Source organism: Sceloporus occidentalis, unplaced genomic scaffold, assembly GCF_023333645.1.
Source record: "Sceloporus occidentalis isolate IW3139 unplaced genomic scaffold, rSceOcc1.0.p SCAF_9, whole genome shotgun sequence".
NCBI classification, from domain to species: domain Eukaryota; kingdom Metazoa; phylum Chordata; class Lepidosauria; order Squamata; family Phrynosomatidae; genus Sceloporus; species Sceloporus occidentalis.
In genome coordinates, this window is record NW_028316989.1 from 21,521,507 (window position 1) to 21,542,616 (window position 21,110).

Sequence of the window (21,110 nt, forward strand, 5' to 3'; positions counted from 1 at the left end):
CCCGTGAATATGGAAAATCCACAAATAACAAAAACACCATGTTTTTACCTGAGAGGACACCTCTCTAGGAATCTCTAGGTCCTCCAATGCAACTCTGTGGTCAACTTCTGCCAGACATTGACCACAGAACTGCACTGGAGGAGCTACAAATGCCAAGCAGCGTATTCTCTCTAGGAATCTCTAGGTCTTTCAGTGCAACTTTGAGTTAAAGTTGACCATAGAGTTACACTGGAGGACCTAGATATTCCTAGAGAGAACATATTAATCAAATCTGTGAATAATCAAACCCGCAAATATCAAAGCTGCAAATATGGAGGGATGAGTGTAGTATGATTTCATCCTTGGTGAAAATGTAGAACTAAATTCTTCGGCCTATATGGCTTTGTCACTTGGCCTCAGCAATGGCTGACCTTAGATGACAACTATGCTACTTATTTAGCTAGTCAGGCTTGTCTTTAAAAAAAGATGCATTTTTGCAGATTATTTGGTTAGAGGGGAGTGTTATCAGTGAATAAAAACTATGATGTTACTACTGAACAGTTTAAACAAAAAGGTTTTGCTTTTAAACCTTAGCTTGTTCACTATATCTCTCTCGTCTGCACATATAGTCACAATACACACATATCAACCTGCCTCTTATCATCTTGACAACACGGTGGTTGGGTTTTGAACTTACTGTGCTTATTCTGCAGATAATTCTGCAGACTCTGGCAGACCTTACTGTCATCATGGCACCTTCTAGCCTGCTGATATATTCTAACCGGTCTGCTTGCTATACATACAGTTCTTTATACAAAGAAAAAAAAAAAGGCTACAAACATTTTTATTACTCGTGGAGGAAAGTAATAGCAGACACTGATCAATGTCACCTTTACATATCAGGTAGCATTGGCTGTATTTACAGGCAGCAGAGAGTAAATGTTGATTCTAATGGTCATATTTCTTCCTGTCTCTATACCAGGCCTTATAGATATCTTTGGACTGCAGCTTCTGTAATTCTTTACCATCAGCTATGCTGGCTAGGGCTACTGGGAACTGTAAGCCAAATATATCTGAAGGACCACAATTGCCCTCCCCAGTATAGAAAATGTAAATTGGATCATCTCCAGAAGACTGAAGTTCTGCTATATTATTATTAAATCGGCAAACTAAGCTGCCAATGTCCAGGGTTTATTTTAATCAACTTAATTTTGCATTAAACTTATTTATCCTTTTCTCACCTCACTTTCTCCCTTTCCTCACAACTGCATGCAGATTTGGAGATGGATAGTGTAAAGCAAGGTTCACCATATGTTTCAGATCCTTTGAACCCATCCCAGCTGAGCTCAGGTAGAGCACCTTATAGTCAACTGTAGTTTCTTAAGTGGACTAACCTAGAGTCTAACGTTGTGTGTACTAGCAATAATACCTGCTAATGAATGTAGATTTGGTGTTAGAAAATACAGTTCTAGTTACATCCAAACATTTGTCTTCTCATGGCTGGCCAAAAAGTATTACCTTCTGATCTGCGTATTTATATCTGTAAATAGAGGATTTGCTTTGAAAATGCCTTGGAAATCAAAGGGATCACTGCTAGAAAGGGTTCATAGGCAACACTTTTTCTTGTGCCTGTCAGTTTATGTGTGAAACTTGGATTATATCTGGCTGCGACACATTTCCAAAATAGACATGTTGCCTGCCATAGGGAATTGGCTCATAATGCTGGGATAGGGATGGTAAGACTAGCAAGGAAGGGGAGATGGAATATTATTGAAACCCTGTTGTTTAGCAGTAGCTCAAACAACCGTATTAAATACACAGCTGCACAGCTATAACTAGAAACAGCTATGTTGTGGTTGCCATGACTACGTCGCAAGGGTTTGTGAAGAAACAACGTCTATTGGAATAAAAATAACCAAAGCATGGTTTTGTGAGTCATGGATATTGGATAATCTGCCTCCTTTGAAGCAGTTGTTAAGTGTTAGGGTCATTCACTAAAAACAAAAATCCATCCTGTTTGTTTATCTGCAAGAAAGCTTGGAGACGCCAGGATTAGTTTTAATGGTATTTGAGCCTTGCATAAATTTAGACACAGTATGTGAAGGTTATCGCATGGGAGCAAAACCGTCCCCCGATGTGTTCTAACGAGCACGAGCACGGGCGCGCACGGAGCGTGATAGGAACCCGATGGGAACCAGAATGCTAGTTTACCGCACAGTGGAACGCCGCCGCTGCCGCCGGCGTTCCCATCGGGTTCCCGATGTGTTCCAGAAGGCGCCATTTCTGGGAACACTTTTGAAACTGTTCCCAGAAATGGCGCCTCCTGGAACATATCGGGAACCCGATGGGAACGCCGGTGGCAGCGGCGGCATTCCACCCTGCGGTAAACTAGCGTTCTGGTTCCCATCGGGTTCCCATCACGCTCCGTGCGCGCCCGCGCTCGTGCTCGTTAGAACACATTGGGGGACGGTTTTGCCCCCATGCGATAACCTTCTTTGTCTCTTATGAGATGAAACATCATTAATGTTGGATAACCTGGAACACTTAGGGGTAATGGAAGAACTCTTTCTATTCAGGCTTTAATAGCCAGGATCTATGTCTCTAGAGGTGACTGTTGCATTGTCCCCATCTCTGTCCCTTCTGCCTGGCGTTCTTGGTCGAATATCTGCATGGCAATGCCCTTGTACCTGGGTCAGAGTAACAAAAAATGTTGCGTTCTTCCAAGCACTCAGAAAAATAGCCGCACTCACTTACTATACTAGTAGGGAAGCAAGCTCTCATTCTGAGGAAGAGAGAGAAAAACTTTAGCCTAAAGCAGTAGAGAGTAAGTCTGTAGAGGGGGACTGTAAACTATAACAATTTGCAACTGTTAAGAAGGTGAATGAAAACACAAAGGCATCCACTACCAGAACAGCTGTAGGAAGGAGTGAAGTAGAGAATGTACGTCTTCCATTTATAGGATGCTGTCAATGTGATTTTAGTCTACATCAATAGAAGTATAGTGTCTAGATCAAGAGAAGTAATAGTGCCACTCTATTCTGCTCTGGTCAGTCCCCACCTGGAATATTGTGTCCAGTTCTGGGCTCCACAATTCAAAAAGGACATTGAGAAACTGGAGCCATGTGTCCAAAGGAGGGTGACTAAAATGGTGAAGGATCTGGAAACCATGAAGCCCTATGAGGAACGCCTTAGGGAGCAGGGATGTTTAGCCTGGAGAAGCGAAGGTTAAGGGGTGATATGAAAGCCCTGTTTAAATACTTGAAGGGAAGTCATATTGGGGAGGGAGCAAGCTTGTTTTCTGCTGATTCAGAGAACAGAACCCAGAACAATGGATGCAATCTATAGGAAAATAGATTCCAACTCAACATTAGGAGGAACTTTATGACAGTAAGGGCTGTTCGACAGTAACTATAACACTACACCCAGAGTGTAGTGGAGTCTCCTTCCTTGGAGGTCTTCAAACAAAAGCTTGAAGGCCATCTGTCAGGGATGCTTTGATTGTGAGTTCCTGCATGGCAGAATGGGGTTGGGCTGGATGGCCATTGGGATCTCTTCCAACTGTTTGATTCTATGATTCTAGAATGACAAAATAGATGTAGATGAAGAGAGCAGATGGAATTACCTCTATGATATTTTGAGAACAAAAATTCATAGGTTTAAAAAATCTTGTTTTGTTAAGAGGGCATCCCTCCCCTCACAGTGTGTAGGAGCAATAATGGTAAAATCTGGGACTTGAATGATATGCACTACCAGCATCTCCTACTGCTAAACAGACTTGTCAGTTGTGACAGTTTAGGGTCTAGAGAAGCTGTGCCCTGATGTCAAAGAAGTTGCCTTCCGTAGGGATGCTTCCTTCAAATAGAGTTATAAAGTGCTTTACAGCCTTCACCCTTGTGTGAAGACCTAAAGGTTGCAAACTCTAGATGGTAAATTGAAGCTGAGATAGAATTAGTTAAGTCACTGTATAATCTCTCATGCCAACTAGGGATGTAAACATAAGCCTAAATTAGTGTTTTACATAAGGTATGGCTATCATTTTCCCTACAGCAGGCCATATTCCCAAGGTCACCACCCCCTACTCTTTCTTTATCTCATGAATTCAAGGAGTGAGGATAAGGATGATGAACTTGGGAAATGGAGAAATTATCAGATAGGGACCATTTTGTGTTAAGATTGCCACCCTCACTGTCACACTCCTTTCACACATGTTCATCTACACAAAGGTACCATGCACACATACCACCCTCCAGTGGTAACCAGTTGTAAGGTGGCGAATCTGTTCCGGGTTTTAGTCTGAAGTCTAAAAGAAATATCTAAGTGTAGAACCTGCTTTTCAGGATATGGTCCAGCCACTTGAATAGATTCCTTAGAAATTCACTTCAAGTTTTAGTGGGGCCATGGGGTGGGAACAGGGTCATAGACCTCTCCAAAAACATTTCTCCCCATTCTTCAGCTAAACAGAGGAGAGGGCTGCAGAGCAGTGTGGTTTCTTTCTCCTTGCCTGCTATGAGGGTATGATTCAGGTCATGCAAAATTAAACAGTGGGATATTGGTTCCATTTGAAATGCTGGACTTTTTTGCTTCTCAGACTCTATATCCCATGAACACATCTGAGCATTATCCCATGTGCTGAATATAACAGACAAAACTGAGCAATAGACATAATGTGTCAGCATGTGGCTTCAGTTCCTTCCAGTTTACACCCCCCCCTTTTTTTTTTTTTTTTTTTTGCAGGATCTCATGGTGAGTCATTATACCACAATGTGCTTGAACTCTAAATTCCAAGTAGATTATTTTTAAACGAAACCAAAATATGTGTATGACACATCTTTTTTACACACAAATCTCTACTTACATGGATATGTGTTGTTCTTGTTTTTAAGTATAATTTAATTGTCACACATCAGCTGCCTTGCAGGCTTTCATTGAGACCATAGAGACCTTTCATTCCTATGGTACTGGCATCATTCTTGCTGCTGCCCCCCCCCCCCCCATTGCTTTTATATGTAAGATACATAACAAGTAATACAAGCTATGGTGTATTATTACCTTCCCCTTTGTTACCACTAAACCCTATGCAAAAATCTCTGATTTCTGTTCTCGGTGCCAGACATTGTATTCCTAACTACCCAGGTGAACACCTAGCTAAATAATTGTAACCCTGGACAATTATAATAGCATGTTGATAGAGCCTGGAATGGTATTACAAGCAATGGCTGTGTCTACTCCTCTCTGGCTTCACTTCGCGAACGAAGATTCAGGAAGGACTCATCCCGCGCTTTGTACAAGCACATTGGTGACTAAAAAGGCCAATTTGGGATAAACAGGTCCGGTTGCAGAAAGCACAGCAGAAAGTCTCCTTGGGTGATGTTTCCAGGTTGCGGTTCTTTCTGCGTTGTCGTTTCTCTTTGAGGCTTGTTCGGCGTGAGCTTTCGAAGAAGGCTGCAGCGTCATGGATAGTGCATCTCCATGCCTCCCGATGCGAGACCAGGGAGGACCATTGTTGGTGATCTATCTGGCTGTGTCTAGTCAGCAGAATTAACCCGATTTGACACCACTTTAATTGCCATGGCTCCATGATGTAGAATTCTGGAAATTGTACTTTGTTGTGGCACCAGAGCTTTGATTTAAATTCAGCATTGCTCTGGTGCCACAAAAAATTACCATTCCCAGAATTCCATAGCATGGAGCCATGACAGCTGAAGTGGTGTCAAAACAGATTACATCTGCAGTGTGGATGCAGCCAAGGTGATTCAGTCTGTATCCAAAAGCATTCTGAAGTCCTGCAAAGGTGTCAAAAGCTTTGATTCCCTTGCAAAGGAGAGTCAAATATGGTGTCTTCATTCAAAGGCTGTATTTTAGTTGGAGAAAAACTGCATTTCGGTTACATCACATCTACAATTAATGTCTAGATTGAGCGTGGCCCCATACTTAAATGTGCCCAATTTTAATTTTAGAATTTCACCCACTTTAGATCCCTTCTGGGAGAAAGGCAACATACAAATAAAATAGGATAAAATAATAAATGGTCTTGACTATTCTTCTCCCATCCCAAAGCATACATACACAAACACACACACACAGTTTTATGTTTCTGATCAGTTAATTTTCTGTTTACAAGCTGTACAGTAATTCCTTCAACCTCATTTGTTGCTGTCATGTTCATTATATGAATGCCAAGTGAGTATAAACTGGGTATGCACCACAGTTAATATAATTTGACAGGATTTGATGTTGGCAGCTGGGAAACATGTTGACCATTTGTGGAACTAATTCAAACACTGAAAGATCTCCCCTTGCCTCAAAGAGCTGAGAATGATTGGAAAGAACTGAAAGTTCAGTTTCAGGTCTTCCTTCGTCCCTCCCAGCTTATTTTGTAACTTTAAACTGATATTCTAAAAAGGATGGATTTTAACCTAATATTTGATATGCATCTTGTTTCCTCCTTTTCTTCCTAATAGTCTAGTGCCCATAACTACCATTTCATTTGTCAGTAGAAAAACTTTATCAGTTTTATACAAAAAGAGATATTATTTCATACTTTAGCTCAGTTACAAAAGGCAAATCTTAAACCATACAACCCACATCATCCCACTGATTTAATGTTTTATTTTGACACCAAGACTTCTTTATGGCCAAATATTCTGTGAGCAGCAGTATCATGGTCACTCTTAAGGCTCATGTTTTGTGTGTATAGATTTAGATTTTGTTGTTTGACACTGTCTACACTCTTATCTCCTCTAATGTGGATATCTAGAATCCTCACTGGCAGTATAAATATTGGCAGTGTGTGAAACATTTAATATTGTTACTACTTTGGCTCTAGAGAAGACGATTCGTACTCTGTCCAAATTTGTTAAGATGACAACTGGAACATGTACAAAGAGAACACAGATGGCTAATGATAATGGAAGCATATGACACACTCCTCTTTGTCAGATAACTGTATATCCACTGGCTATGATTACGCTAGTTATTTGGATTTTTAGCCCATTTTAGCCTGAACATTTGAATCTCTTATGTTATACATACACTTATGGTATTGTTATGTGCCTTTAAGACAGCTCCTAATTGTAGTGAGTATCATAGAAGATGCCTGCCCCTGTGACATGGTAATATTCATGTATTATGTGCAGTGTAATGCCCCCTGTGTTTTGTGACCTAGAATCATAGAGTTGGAAGGGACTGCAATGACCATCCAGTCCAACCCTATTCTGCCATGCAGGAATTCTCAATCAAAGCATCCCTGACAGATGACCATCCAGCCTCTGTTTAAAGACCTCCAAGGAAGGAGACTCCACCACCTGTCCAAGAGCTGTTACTTGCTTTGAGCTGGTGCACATAAGTTAGTTGCTCCCATGCTTTGGTGCGTTCTTGTCCATCAAATCATGAAAGAATCTAGGGTCATGTGGGCACAGTATGGCCATGAACCCACAAGTGGCTTCCAGGGACCACTATGAGTCAATTGTTTTGCAAAATGCCCCCAAATGACCTCTAGATTACATGGAGGGCATTTCCACCACATTTAGAAACCCTCTGGACCCCTCAGGGTTTCTTTTGTTTTGGTGTGGTTTGGTGTTTTTTTTTTAACATTTTTCAAAAACCATTTTTTGCACCAAGGTGGCCTCTGGTGGGTGTGGGAGCATTTCCACCATGTTTTTAACAACAACAACAACAATAATAGGATTTATTTATATCCCGCCCAATCACTGGGAATCTGGGCGGCTTACAACAGTGGGATAATACAAACAGTAACAATAAACATGAAAATAATAAAAAATATAACATAGCAATACATAGTAAATCATAATAATAATAATAATATTTCATAATAATTCAATAATAACAAAGGATAACACAAAAGATTACATTCGAATCGATAATTATCAAAAGGAAATCCCCATTTCCAACCCCTTATTCAAAAAACAATGAAGCAAATGCCAATAAACAATAAAATAATAAAACAAATACAGCACAGCAAATTGGAAGATTACAGTTAAGAAGTCACAATTAAAAGATTACAATCTAACACCCTAAAAAGGGGGGAGACTAAAAATTAGCAACAAAATAATATTCTTACTATCGCCCAAGGCTTTATGGGCCACTGCCCATGCTGAGTTGGCCTGGGGCTGGAGAGGGGCGAAGATGTTAAAGGGCCTCCGTCACGCGCCCTACATTCTCCTGGCAAGTCCTGGTGACATCATGGCCAATTTATACCCAGGAGAGGCCTTTTCTGAAATTTATACTCAGGAAGGCCCCAGAATATGGTGAGAATGCTCCCTAAAGGGTGTTTGGGGCTTTTTTGGTGGGGTGGGAGTGGGTTCAGTAAATGTGGTTCATCAAGGTCTCCTGGTGATGTTAATGCAGTCCCCTAGCCTTCCACAGTTACCCACTTGTGATCTAGAGTTTAGTCTTGGCATCTCTGCCCTCTGCGTATCCCCATTTGGAGTAGTTATAAGTCGGAGAAGGGTAGCTGCTCATTGCCTACCATGGAGCAAGACTCTGTTTTGCTGAAGCAAGAGTGATTAGTTGTGCCATATGAATATATCCCTTACAGGAATGGGGGAGGCTTTGATTCAGATCCCTGTTTAGCCAGATGAACCAGGCCTATCTCTTAGCCTAATCTATCTCACAAGCATATTGTGTGCATACACTAAAGGTTGGTGAGAATAATAATCGTACTATGAATGTTCTATATCTTGGTTTGACTTAAGGATATAAAAGCAACATCTACAAACTGATCTTTTTAGGGAATCTCTTCCACAGATCAAAAATTCACGGGAGAAGTTAACATAGGCTCCTCTATGTGTTCTTAGGAGTCACACATATAGTTTGTTTGCTGCCTGTGTGCAGCTGTTCAAAACCTTCTCAAGCTGAGCAGCATGTTTTGGTGGGAACCCTGCCCTCTTCTTCTGCTCATGTCTAGGCAGAATTCCCAGTCTTTTCCTCACTTCCTTTCTCTCTGTTGCAGCTGCAGCAGTTCATTAAGGGACCTCTTCTGACTTCTCCAGTTTTCTTTAAACCTTTACTGAGAAGATTGCTCTCCCTTGTTTGGCAATGGATAAAGATTGACTAATAGCCAAACTCCCATGTTTATGCACATATTATATTAGCATCATGTTTCATTTTCCGGTGTGCTTCTTTGCTATGACCGTTTAAAAATGGCAAGAGTGTGTGCAGATTGGCTCATCCCTGCCCACTGCAAAATCCTGCAGTTTAGCCATCAAAACATCACCATTCTGGAAGATGTCAGCAGTTTGGAAAATGGAGAACATCGCTGCTTATTAAAGACACTTTTTTGGACTACTCTCTCTTCCGGTTTGCGAGCTAAGAATCCAAAACAATCATTTCCCCGAAAACTCCAATTTACCTCAAAGAAGTTTCCATCATCATTCCTGCACTTCTGAATTATGTTTGTTGTTTACTACAATTGTGCATACTTGCATTTTTATGGTTTAATGAAATTGTTTTTAATAAACTAAAACTGCTGTGGGTTATTTAATAATGTCTTTACAAATATTGCACTTCACTTAGTGTTTATTTAACGGAGCCACCTATTCTCATTTCACTTTCTAGCTAGGGCTCTGTATTTATTTTTGGTAAATTTGGTGTCATTTTGTACACGGATGACCAAAGCATATGTAGTTTTATATAATGATGATAGCAGGATTTTTTTTTAATTTTTAATGATAATTGGTTACTTGATTACTCTCCAGTTTCCAAAACAGTTAACATTTGGCAGGCTAAGCTCATTGTCATTTATTTCTGAATGCTTTCAAAATGTAGCAGATAGAAACAAAGAAGTTAAAACTTTATTTTTCTGGGACGCAGCAGTATAGTGGGACGTTTACCTATCTAGAAGTTTTGGATGCCATCAAAAAGTGTGATTTTGTAGTTGCATATATTGCCATGCTGCAGGCTTTGAAAAGCCTGCCAGCATAGCCCTAAGAAATGCCTGCAGAAGCAGAAGCAAAGACACTGTTGCTGATAGCTGTTGCAGAGTTATGCGGATGGTCATAAAAACAGGTTGATACCATTAGATAGTTTGAGCAAAGTAGGTCATTCTTATTACATGAAGTCAAATCATTCTAAATAATGGTGGATATATTATTTCCAAATTTAACAGAAAGGGGTTGATATTGCACTTTAATAGCATCAGTTCCCTTCTTTTAACCATCTGCAGATCTTGGCACACAAGAGCAATTGCAGTTGTCAAGCTGGGGGTGGGAGGTTAGATTTTAGCTGGAGTTAGCTGCCAAGCAGCATTGCAGGTTTCAATAAGCCTATCCAAACAGCTGAAGTACTATTTAATCGGTCTCCAGGAAACTTTATATATAAGGCTCTGTTAGTGTTGTTTAAATCAATTTTCAGTTGATCTAGTTATATTTGCCAGACCTATTTAACACGTACCTCAAAGCTTAGTTAACCTTCCTTAAATCTATTTAGCGCAATCATTTCCCCCCAAAGTGTCATCAAGCCATAAAAATTTCTGGCATTATTTGATCCTTTGCTAGCTCTTTATTATAAGCACTTCAGTTCCTTTATACATACTTCACTGTCATATGCTCAGAAGCAGGAGAGGTCCAGAATCCCGAGGCACTTGCATTTGAAAGCAGAAAAGCATCCCATTGTATTCTGTGAGACTTCCTCCCACACAAGGCTTGTGTGAACAGCAATGATTTCAATGCAATTCTCTAGTGATCTCCTTGAATCCGAACTGCCATATGTAGTGAATCATCCTTTTTAATTGCCTTCCCCTTTTGTTCCCTCCCTCTCCCTGCTGATTCAGTCAGTTTGCGGATGGACTAGGCTTGTTGTCCAGTTCCTTGGTCACGCCACACAGTGCTTTCCAGGGAAGAGAGAAGGCTAGGGAGAAAGATATGCAAAAGTGCTAAAGATCCTGAGCTTCTGAAGGTCGGGGAGTCACCTGAACGGAGGAGTGGCTCTACAGGGAGGAGCATAGACCAGCATAGCTTGTTTCACGGGGTGAGATCTTTGGGAGGAGCCTTCTCTGATTGTACAACAGAGCAGACAAGCAGTGTGTGTGTGTGTCACTGGAAGGCACTGAGCTCACCTCGAAATGCACAACTAACCCTGAGAGGCAGCCAGAGTGGATTTTAAAGCAGAGGAAGACAGCTGAGTGGAAGGGGGAATATTGCTTGGTGTGGATATTTGCAGGAAAGAAATTCCTTTCTGCTACTGACCTTTCAGCCCGGCTGGTTTGTAATCATCTGTGGCTGGAATGCTGAGCTGAGCTGGTTGGAGAACTCCATTGCTCCCTTGGAACAGCAGTGATCTGGTCTCCCCAAGTAGTAAAGCTGCTTTCAGAAAGAAATTGGACCACAAAGAAATAGAGAACGGCAAAGGTAAGACAGGATCTTGTAGCTGCTTTCAGGAAATATCTTTACCTTCTGTTGGTTCACTGATAAAAGCTACACTGGGTAGTGCAGTGTTTGAAATATTTGCCTGATATAGACACAGGTTGAAAATATCCCTCTCCCATCATATAGGGTTACGGAGCACATGGGAGTGGTTGTTTCTGATTTGTCCCAGGGAGGCAAATATATTACGCCAACACAGTGGGGTCAGCTGAGCAGCAGAAAGAATGAAGTGGCTGGTTTTATGGGCAGCAACATATTTCACCCTGCCGATCCCAATCAGTTTTGCTCTTGCTGCTAAGTGGAAAAAACGCAAAACCTGTTACTCAAGAATAGTGAATAATGCTTTGTTGTGTGGGACCGCAACTGTTACATCTAGACAAACTAGTTTTCTTGTTTTAAGAGCGGTTGGGGTTGTTGGATGTGTGCCCTGCAGTCATTTGCCTGCCTCTGAGCTTCCCTTCTTAAACTAGTAAAACCGTTTTAAGAAGTACTCTTTCTCCTGATCTGCATTAATTATAGAGGCTTTAATTGTTTGTTTGCTTCTTCCAGAAATGTCTGGCCTTCGGTCTGGGTTATTTGTTAACTCCAGAGTGGAGTTTACTGAAGTAGACGTTAGCTCATAGCAAACCACTAGAGAAGAGGTAGATGCTTAAACATGCTTCACATGCATGTGCTAAAAAGCTTAGGGTAAACACAGACACACACAGGAAACCACCCCTTCATTCTCCCACGCTTTCCTTGATTTTTTACTGTGTCATTTTTGGGGAATTCAGAGATGTTGTATCAGGGGTTTCTTGGTCCATTTGAGTCTGCAGCTTATACCAAGAACGGCCTGAGCACAGGAGAGTGTTTGACAGTGTGGATGCATTTCAGATGAAAAACATTTTTTCACAGAAGTGAAGACTGGAGAGAGAGAAGTTTTTATTGAACTGAAGTACAGTTGGCCCTTCATTTCCATTCCGGACCCGCCACTCCCGCACAAACGGAGGCTCACACATATGTGCGCGGCTTGGGGACATGCACCATTGAAAAAATGGTGGAGGTCACCCCTCCGCGGGTAATTGAGGGTGCAGATCCGAGATGTGTGAGTCAGGAGGGGTGACTGTATTTCTCTAGGTTTCCCTAATTGCCAATGCATACATAGGTAACAATGTACACTTGTCCCTCTGGTTAGGGGCACAGGACCCCTGTGAATGTGGAAGAACTGCAAATAACAAAAACACTATGTTTTTTTACCTGAGAGAACACCTCTCTAAGAATCTCTAGATCATCCAGTGCAACTTTGTGGTCAACATCTGCCAGACATTGACCATAGTCATTGATCGGAGGCTGGATTGGGGCCACAACGTGAGATTGTCACATCCCTGATCAGATCAGTAAAGGAGCGAATGGGGTGGTCTGTATAGCCCCCCATTTTGCTCCTCTTCCCCTAACTGCCATTGCAGCAAGATGGACCACTTCTTGGTCACCTGAGTCACCTTTCCACCAATATTGGCACCCCCTGGTACTTGACAGTTACCATGGGGAGAGGTTTTGAGCAGTGCACAAGGGAAATAGTAAGTAGCTTATTGTGTACCATCCAAATGAAGGCATGCATGCATATGTCTCTAAAAGGATTGCAGCCATCGTCTTTTAAAACATATGACCTTAATCCCTTTTGCTCTCTGTTTGTGGCCTTCTATAAAATTGAACAGAGATTGGTCCAGTTGTTCTGGGGTTTATGACAATATTCTGTGCAGGTTTGGCACCTCCATTTTGGCCCCACCCATGATGTGGAAACCATAATGGAAACCCTCATTTTAGCCCCTCATACTATTGTGCACATAGTAGTAACCTGGGAACTATCACTGTTTAAACCAACTTCATTGGAATCTTCTTTTAGCTGGCCAATGTGCCCATAACTGAGTGCATCATTTATAGGTCAGTTTATATGACCATTTGAAAATGATGAACATGAGAATTTAGAAAATGAATCCAAACAAATGACTATCAGTTAATGACAACTGTGGTTTTGAAAAAAAAAATGAGTCTGGATAATTAATCTCAGTATAAAGTCAACTGGTGCTTCCAAAACCACAATTAGCTTACTCTTTGTAAACTGCTTAGTACATCAGTAAGCGTTATAGAAATATACTTGCTATTGATATTTGAACTTGTGGTCATATTGAGGAGGGAGCAAGCTTGTTTTCTGCTGCTCCAGAGACTAGGACCCGGAGCAATGGAAGCAAGCTCCAGGAAAAGAGATTCCACCTTGACATTCGGAGGAACTTCCTGACAGTAAGGGCTGTTCGACAGAAGAACATATTCCCTCGGAGTGTAGTGGAGTCTCCCTCCTTGGAGGTCTTTAAACAGAGGCTGGATTGCCATCTGTTGGGGATGCTTTAATGGAGGGTTCCTGCATGGCAGAATGGGGTTGGACTGGATGGCCCTTGAGGTCTCTTCCAACTCTTATTATTCTATAATTCTATCAGGCTTCCCTTAAGTTAACCACTGGTGGTGCAGTGGTTAAATGCTGGTGTTGCAGCCTCTCGCAGCCACAAGATTGTGAGTTGGGTCCTACAGGGCTTCAGGGTTGACTCAGCCTTGCATCCTTCTGTAGGTCGCTAAACTCAGCTTGCTGGGAGTGCTTAGGTTCATTGATAAGTTGTGTAGAAATGTACTCGCTGTTGCTATTGCTTACAACCCTGTATAGAATAGTGTGTTTTGAGAGGGCTCTTTGTAAAGCCTACTCTCTCTCACACACACACTTTATTTACTTTTTTTCCCATTTCCTATTCTGGACCTACAATTAAATGGTTGTATTTTAAACACTGACCTAGGATGGCATACTGGCTAAAGTGTTAGCCTAGAAAATGAGAGACACATATTCAAATTTCCAATCAGCCATGAAGTCCATTGGGTGATCTTCACCCAGTCACTTTATCTTTAGTTATAGTCCCCCACAACTTGATCATGAAGACAAAATGGATAGGAAAGCAACCGTGTATGTCACCTTGAGGAAGTTGAGAATGATATTTTTTTTGCAAGGGGGATATTACCACTTAACATGCTTTGAGAAAGTTGGAGGAAAGGTAGGATAGAAATATAAAGATATTGTCTTGTCTTAAGTGATTAATTAAAAAGTTCAACTAATTCTCAGTTGGATTTTAATTTAGGTTTATAATAATCTTAAAGATTATGTGCTTGATTGGAATTTGGTTCATTAAGTCAACTAGGGATATTATAATTAATGAAATAATATTTAGTGAGATAAGCTTAGTGAAAACAGTGAAGACCTCTTCTCTGTTTTCAGGGCTTTGTAGAACCAACCTCAGGAGAGGTTTTTCAAACATTAAGGTAGACGCTGGAGTAGCAGTCCCTTTTTAATGATATTTTTTGGAGGGTGGTGGTGGTATTACTGCTTAACATGCTTTCCCCATCAGTCTATATATTGATTTAACTTCTCTTTTATCATGATGCTCATTTGTAAGGAAAATGATTTCATTTCTCAACCAAGGCTCCAATTAGATTTTCTGAACAGCTCCGACATTAGTGGTGCAGTTTCGGAGGAATGTTTCAGCAAATGATAATGCATTCCCAGAGTGAACATTGATAGCAGAACAGCAATGCTTTACTGAGGGATGATGCATTTAGTTCCATTTAATTGGATACCAGAGATCTGATCCACATTTACAGGTAGAACATTAGATCATCAAGTTATGAAATGCCACCAGAGGGTTTAAGTGAGCTTAATTATAGTATCTAGCAGAAAACATTTTTCCATGATAGGAGACTAGGACTTGATTTCTGCACTCCAGGTACTAATGGTACAGACATAGAACTCTAATGATTCTTTTAAAAATCTAAGTTATTTGCTTTAGTTTTTGTCTCCTAAAAATTATCTTCCCTATAGAACACTTGGGTATTCCATGCTGGATCTTTTGCTTCCTAAAATCCATCTATTTTAGAGCCATGTCCTGCGTGGCTGTTTTCTGTCTTTGAAACTGTACACCATTTTTATTTTCCTGAAATATTTAAAGCGGTCTTCACCCATGCTTTCTGGAGTATTTTGAATATTATACTCTGCCATAAGCTGAGAGAACCAGGTTGGGACAAGCTGATTTAGAATCTTGTTCTCATGTCAGTAGCTTCATCTTTTGTGTGTGTGTGTGTGTGTATGGGATTGGAGGAATATGAAGCTCTCATGATCTATTCTTCTTTTCAATTCTGTTATATCCAAGTTTTGTTATCTTGATTTATGCTGTGGCAGTTTCATACTGTTATCTAAACTAATGTGAGCAACTGTGATGGGTTTCCTATCCCAGGGCCTTCTCAGTGCTGTGTGGACTGCCAAGAAATCCCAAACCAACCTCTTTTCCCTATGGAAATGGGCAGGCATACACTTCTGTTTTTGTAAAACTATTATTCTGTGATGTTAAGCAGTGCAGATATGTCCTTCAAACTATTTTTCTCTAGAGAAAGGACATATAGGACCAAAACATCTAAGGAGCCAGGACATGTCAAGGGTGACAAAAATAGCCTTATTTTCTTACTCTGTGCATCTCTAATCTAAAGGCCTTCTTAAATAGTTCTGTTAATCTGGACATAACATATTGGTTGTATCTCTGAGAGGTTATTCAGATGGTGAAAATAAAATGCAGGTAGAATCTGGACTGAATTTTTGTTGTTCGCTTAATTTTGAATGCATCTGATTAAGTTTTTTGGAGGCCTGACAAAAAACCCACTTAACCCAGGATAATCGATGTTTGGGGGAGTTTTCCTGAGTTTTTCCAAAAGATTAGGATTCTCCTCACTGCATGAATAACCGATGCAAATAGGCCCAGGATAAACTGGGATAAAACTCTGCATCCCTTGAAAGTGCTTCTAATACATGACACATGTGAACAACCAAACTCACAGAGATGTGCATAGATGTGGTTCCATAGTGTGAACAACAAACCCGGAATGCGTGAATGAAATTATTCACATACTTGTGCTAAAAACAACAACACATGAATGCTCCTGGGATACCAAGACATGTTCCCTCCATGGAGAATTCTACAGTATCACATGCAGAAATACAAAATGGCTGCTTCCATGGGAGTATATTTCACAACAAGGTTTCCTTTGGCTGCCTTAATCTGTGCTAGCATATTTATATATTTACATCTAAATGTGTCAGCACATACATACCACAGTGGACTGAACTTACACAAGCCTGTCAGTGTGAAGCTCCATGTTCAGTGTTTGCCTAAAGAACAAGATTAAAAACCACTTACAATACCTGGATAATCTTGTTTCCATGTCAGACCGTAACCTCTTCACTAACAGACATGTGCAGCTTCAGTCATGATTGGTATATAAACAGCTGATGTCTGAAAGAGCATGACACATATAATGTAAATGATCTGACTTAAGAACAATTTGCGTGAAACGGTGAGATAAGATACATTATAATGAGCTAATTCGCTATACTGGGCAATGCATTCAACTTCCTGAGAAGCTCTTGCTACCTGTATTAGCAGAAAGGCCTATATCAAATTACTAGTCACAGCTAGAGTGGACTCATTGGACCAGCGGTTATGGGACACACAGATTTGATGGCCTTGGTGGATGACCAGTATAGGAAATTGGATAAGGGGCATGTTCCTGTTTGTTCTGCTGCACCTCGCAGTGGCTTTCACTACCAGTGACTAGTGTCTTTCTGGTCTGCTTCTCTAGGATGGGAATGTTTCACAAAGGGTTTCGTTCTTCCCAGACAATTGGGATCACAGCGGATGGTGCTGGAGAATTCCTGTTTAATTAGTCTGTTGAGATCTTTCAGGGTTCTGTCTTGTCCCCCATACTATACAGCATTTAAATGAAACTGCTGAGAGACATTGTTCAAATGTTTGGGGTTTCATACCACCAATATGCTGATGGCACCCAGCTCTATTTTTCCTTTCCAACTAAACCATAGGAAGCAAGTAAAGAGCAAGAGAGAGGTGTTAGTGGTCAAAAGGTAGATCTGGGAATAGAGATTCAACCCATGCTGGATAGATTACACTTCTACATGAAGAGGCAGGTTTGCAATCTGTGTGAACTTCCAAAGGCAGTCCTGAGTTTGGAAGATGAAGTTTCAGCAGTGGTTAGGAGTGTTTTTGCAGAGTTAAAGCTAGTGTGCCATGTGGGCCCATTCCTGGAGATATCTGATCTGACCATGGTGACACCTGTCTTAGTTGCCTCGTGTTTGGATTATTGTAATGCTTTCTGTGTAGGGCTGCCTTTGAAGAGTTCCCCATTTCAGAATGTGTACCCAGACTGTTGGCCAAGGATGGTTACAGGGGACATTGTCTCCAGGTCATGGTTCGATTAAAAACATAGGTTGTAACCTATAAAAGCCCAACATGGCTAAGGTCCAGGATATCTGAAGGACCGTATCTCCCCATATGAGTCTAGCTGTCTTTTTAGATCTACAGCGGATGGTCCACTTTCACTACCTTCAGAACTATTCTTCATGCAGACACAGATAGTCTTCTCAGTGACTGTTCTTAGGCTATGAAAAGCCCTTTCCAGGAAGATTAGACCACCATCCTCCCTGGTGTCCTTAGGCCAGCCAGCTAGTAGTCATTCATGAGGTTTAAATAGAGATAATAGACACCTAAAACTTAAAAATGCTTTTATTAATGTGGTGGTCTAAATTGTTTTAATAGACATTTTAAATTAATGTGTATATTAATATTTATAACAAATATTTATAACAACTACCGTGCACCAGCGCCATATGGACTATACACGGCTTTCAGCTTACACTGAAGTCATGCTGCAATAGAATGAATGGCATGCATGCCCATGCGTGTGCATTGCCACGCCCGAGCCCCATTTAATTAAGTGGGGCTTCAGCATACGCATTATTCACCTTATGCGAAGGGGGGGGGGTCCAGAATGAATCCCCCACATAAGGCAATGGTCCACTGTATTTTGTACTGAGATGCTTCAGTAAAGTGGGAACTTGGCAAATCAATGCTCAGGTAAGGTACATTGATTTGTTTGGATTCAACTGTTGAATGTAAGCTTAAGGTTCTAATTCCAAAGCCAACTTAAATTGGTAGAATATTTCATAATCACAAAATTGAGATATTTGCTCCTTCAATGACAGCTCAGTTAGTAGGGGGGAAAAGTTTAAAATCTGTAAGCAAGTTTACCTCATTGCTCATTGCAGTAAAATTTAGAATTCATTGATACAGAACTGTAATGGCCTCACAGTCTGTTCATTAAATAGATTTCTTTGTATTTTGGTGACCTGGTGCCATTGCATTCCTTAAATATCAGTGTCAGGCCATTTATTTATTTATTCAGACAAAAGATATGGGGAAAACAGTAACCTTTTGCATCCTCTTTCCATTTTCCTTTTGATTTTGCTGGTAAGCAGGCTATAGTTATCTGCTTAAATCCATGCAACTGTTCATGGTCTAGTTTTTGACCCTGCCTCAACATTTTCCACATTCCAGGAATAAAACCAGCAGCAAAATCTGCAACCAGTATGCTGGCCATGAGCCTGAAATGTGGGTCATTCTGTATGTGGAAAGATTTTCTTTGCTAGGCTGCTAATCCTGTATTAGCAATCCTACTGCCATCAGGAGTCCTAAACCAGGAAAGGGCACGTTTCAGATGTGCCTCTAATAGGACAACTATATGATGTGAGTGGTTTTAATTCATCCATGAACTCTTGTGAAATTGCCACTAGATCTTCTAAGTGGATTGAAAAGCCATGCTTGTCCCCATGTGGTGTAAGCAGCTTTTAGTTGCTGTCTCTTTCCCCTCCCTCCCCTCAAGAGGAAGTTATATGAATATTATTTTCACAGACACTTTACACCCAGCAGAGCAAGCCTATATTCCAGTACACTGAGATGGACATGCTGTCCCTACTTTTATGCAATGGCTACCTCATCCTCCACCCTTCCAGCCCAGAGTAGCCAGAGAACAGTTTGCCAAATGGCACAAACAACAATGACAACACACAGCATCCAGAAATGGCATCAAGTTCATTTGGATGATGACTAGAAAGCTGGGCCAAAGCTAACAAAATGAAATTCAATACAGAGAAATGTAAGGTACTGCACTTAGGGTGGAAAAACGAAATGCATAGATATAGGATGGGGGACACCTGGCTGAATGAGATTACAGTGGGTCCTCGCCTTACGCGGGGATCCATTCCGGATCCCTCCGCGTAAGGCGAATTCCGCCTATGCTCAAGCCCCATTGTAAACAATGGGGCTCATGCGCAGCGGCACGCAGGGCGCAACGGGCGCGCGTGCCCATTCAATTGAATGGGACGCGCTGACCCTTCCGCCCCGCGTGCGCCCCGCGGCTTGAGCGCGTATGCTCAAGCCGCGTAAGGCGCGCCCGCGTATGATGCGGGTGCGCTGTACATGCAAAAGGGATCTAGGAGTCCAAGTAGACGACAAGATGAACATGAGTCAACAGTGTGATGCGGCAGCTAAAAAGGCCAATGCAATTTTAGGCTTCATCAATAGAAGTATAGTGCCTAGATCAAGGGCAGTAATAGTGCCACTCTATTCTGCTTTGGTCAGACCCCACCTGGAATACTACGTCCAGTTGTGGGCATCACAGTTCAAAAAGGACATTGAGAAACTGGAGCGTGTTCAAAGGAGGACAACTAAAATGGTGAAGGGCCTGGAAACCATGTCCTATGAGGAACACCTTAGGGAGGTGGGGATGTTTAGCCTGGAGAAGAGAAGGTTAAGAGGTGATATGATAGCCCTGGTTAAATTTTTGAAGGGATGTCATATTGAGAAGGGAGCAAGCTTGTCTTCTGCTGCTCCAGAGAACAGGACCCTGAACAATGGATGCAAGTTACAGGAAAAGAGATTCTGACAGTAAGGGCTGTTTGACAGTGGAGCAAACTCCCTCAATGGAGAACTGTGGAGTCTCCTTCCTTTGAGGTCTTTAAGGAGAGGCTGGATGGCCATCTTTTGGGGATACTTTGACTGAGAGTTCCTGCATGGCAGAATGGGGTTGGACTGGATGGCCCTTGGGGTCTCTTCCAACTCTTTGATTCTATGATTCTATGATGATGCAGAACTGATGTGAAGAACTTGCAGAGTAGTGAAGGTCTTCATGTAATCCAGACACTCACACTGGCAAGGGAATGCTCTATTCCCCAAATTCATACACAGCCTCCTAGACATAATTCAGTCCATTGGGCAATCTCAAGATGACCCTATCACAGGGTTTTCTTGGCAAGATTTGTCCGGGGGGCTTTTGCCTTCCTCTGAGGCTGAGGAAATGTGACTTGCCCAAGGCCATTCAGTGAGTTTCTGTGGCCAAACAGGGATTGAGGCCCTAGTCTCCAGAGTCATAGTCAAATGCTCAATAGATAGACAATATGTAAATGTAGCATCCTGCATGGCTGTCATTTTGATACTAGTAGTTGCACAACTGTCTGTCACCAAATTTGCAAAGGCACAGAAGACTGACTGGAACACATTAGTTGGCAGCATTACATAGGAACAGCTAAGAGCATTCTGGTCACTGCTGAAGGGCACCCTGATAGTCTTCAAATAAGTGGGTGTGATGGAAAGTGATAACAGTGATCAAAAGCTCAAACACAAGGGTGGGAGTTGTGCAGTTAAACTGCAGCTCCTGATAGCTATATCTTGCAGAGCCAGTGGTGAAGGAAAACATGATCCGAGGAGAATGGGAAAAGAAGTTAAAAAAAAGTGGAGTATGGGTGTGTGTGGAATCCTCCAAAGTCATGTAGGGCACTAG

General features: G+C 41.5%; 1 protein-coding gene across 4 annotated transcripts in view; it reads left to right on the top strand.

Moving 5' to 3' along the window:
- Positions 1-21,110, top strand: part of ARHGAP32 (Rho GTPase activating protein 32) — a 253,163-nt gene that overhangs the window by 185,492 nt on the left and 46,561 nt on the right. Inside the window, exon 12 of one of the 4 annotated variants that reach the window (XM_089537647.1) lies at positions 1,255-1,329. The exons of 2 other annotated variants lie outside the window; for them this stretch is intronic. In XM_089537647.1, coding sequence (XP_089393773.1) covers positions 1,255-1,329 — 75 coding nt within the window. Of the gene's footprint in view, positions 1-1,254; positions 1,330-11,009; positions 11,346-21,110 lie in introns of those variants that run through there. One more of the 4 variants, XM_089537646.1, reaches the window with a different exon arrangement.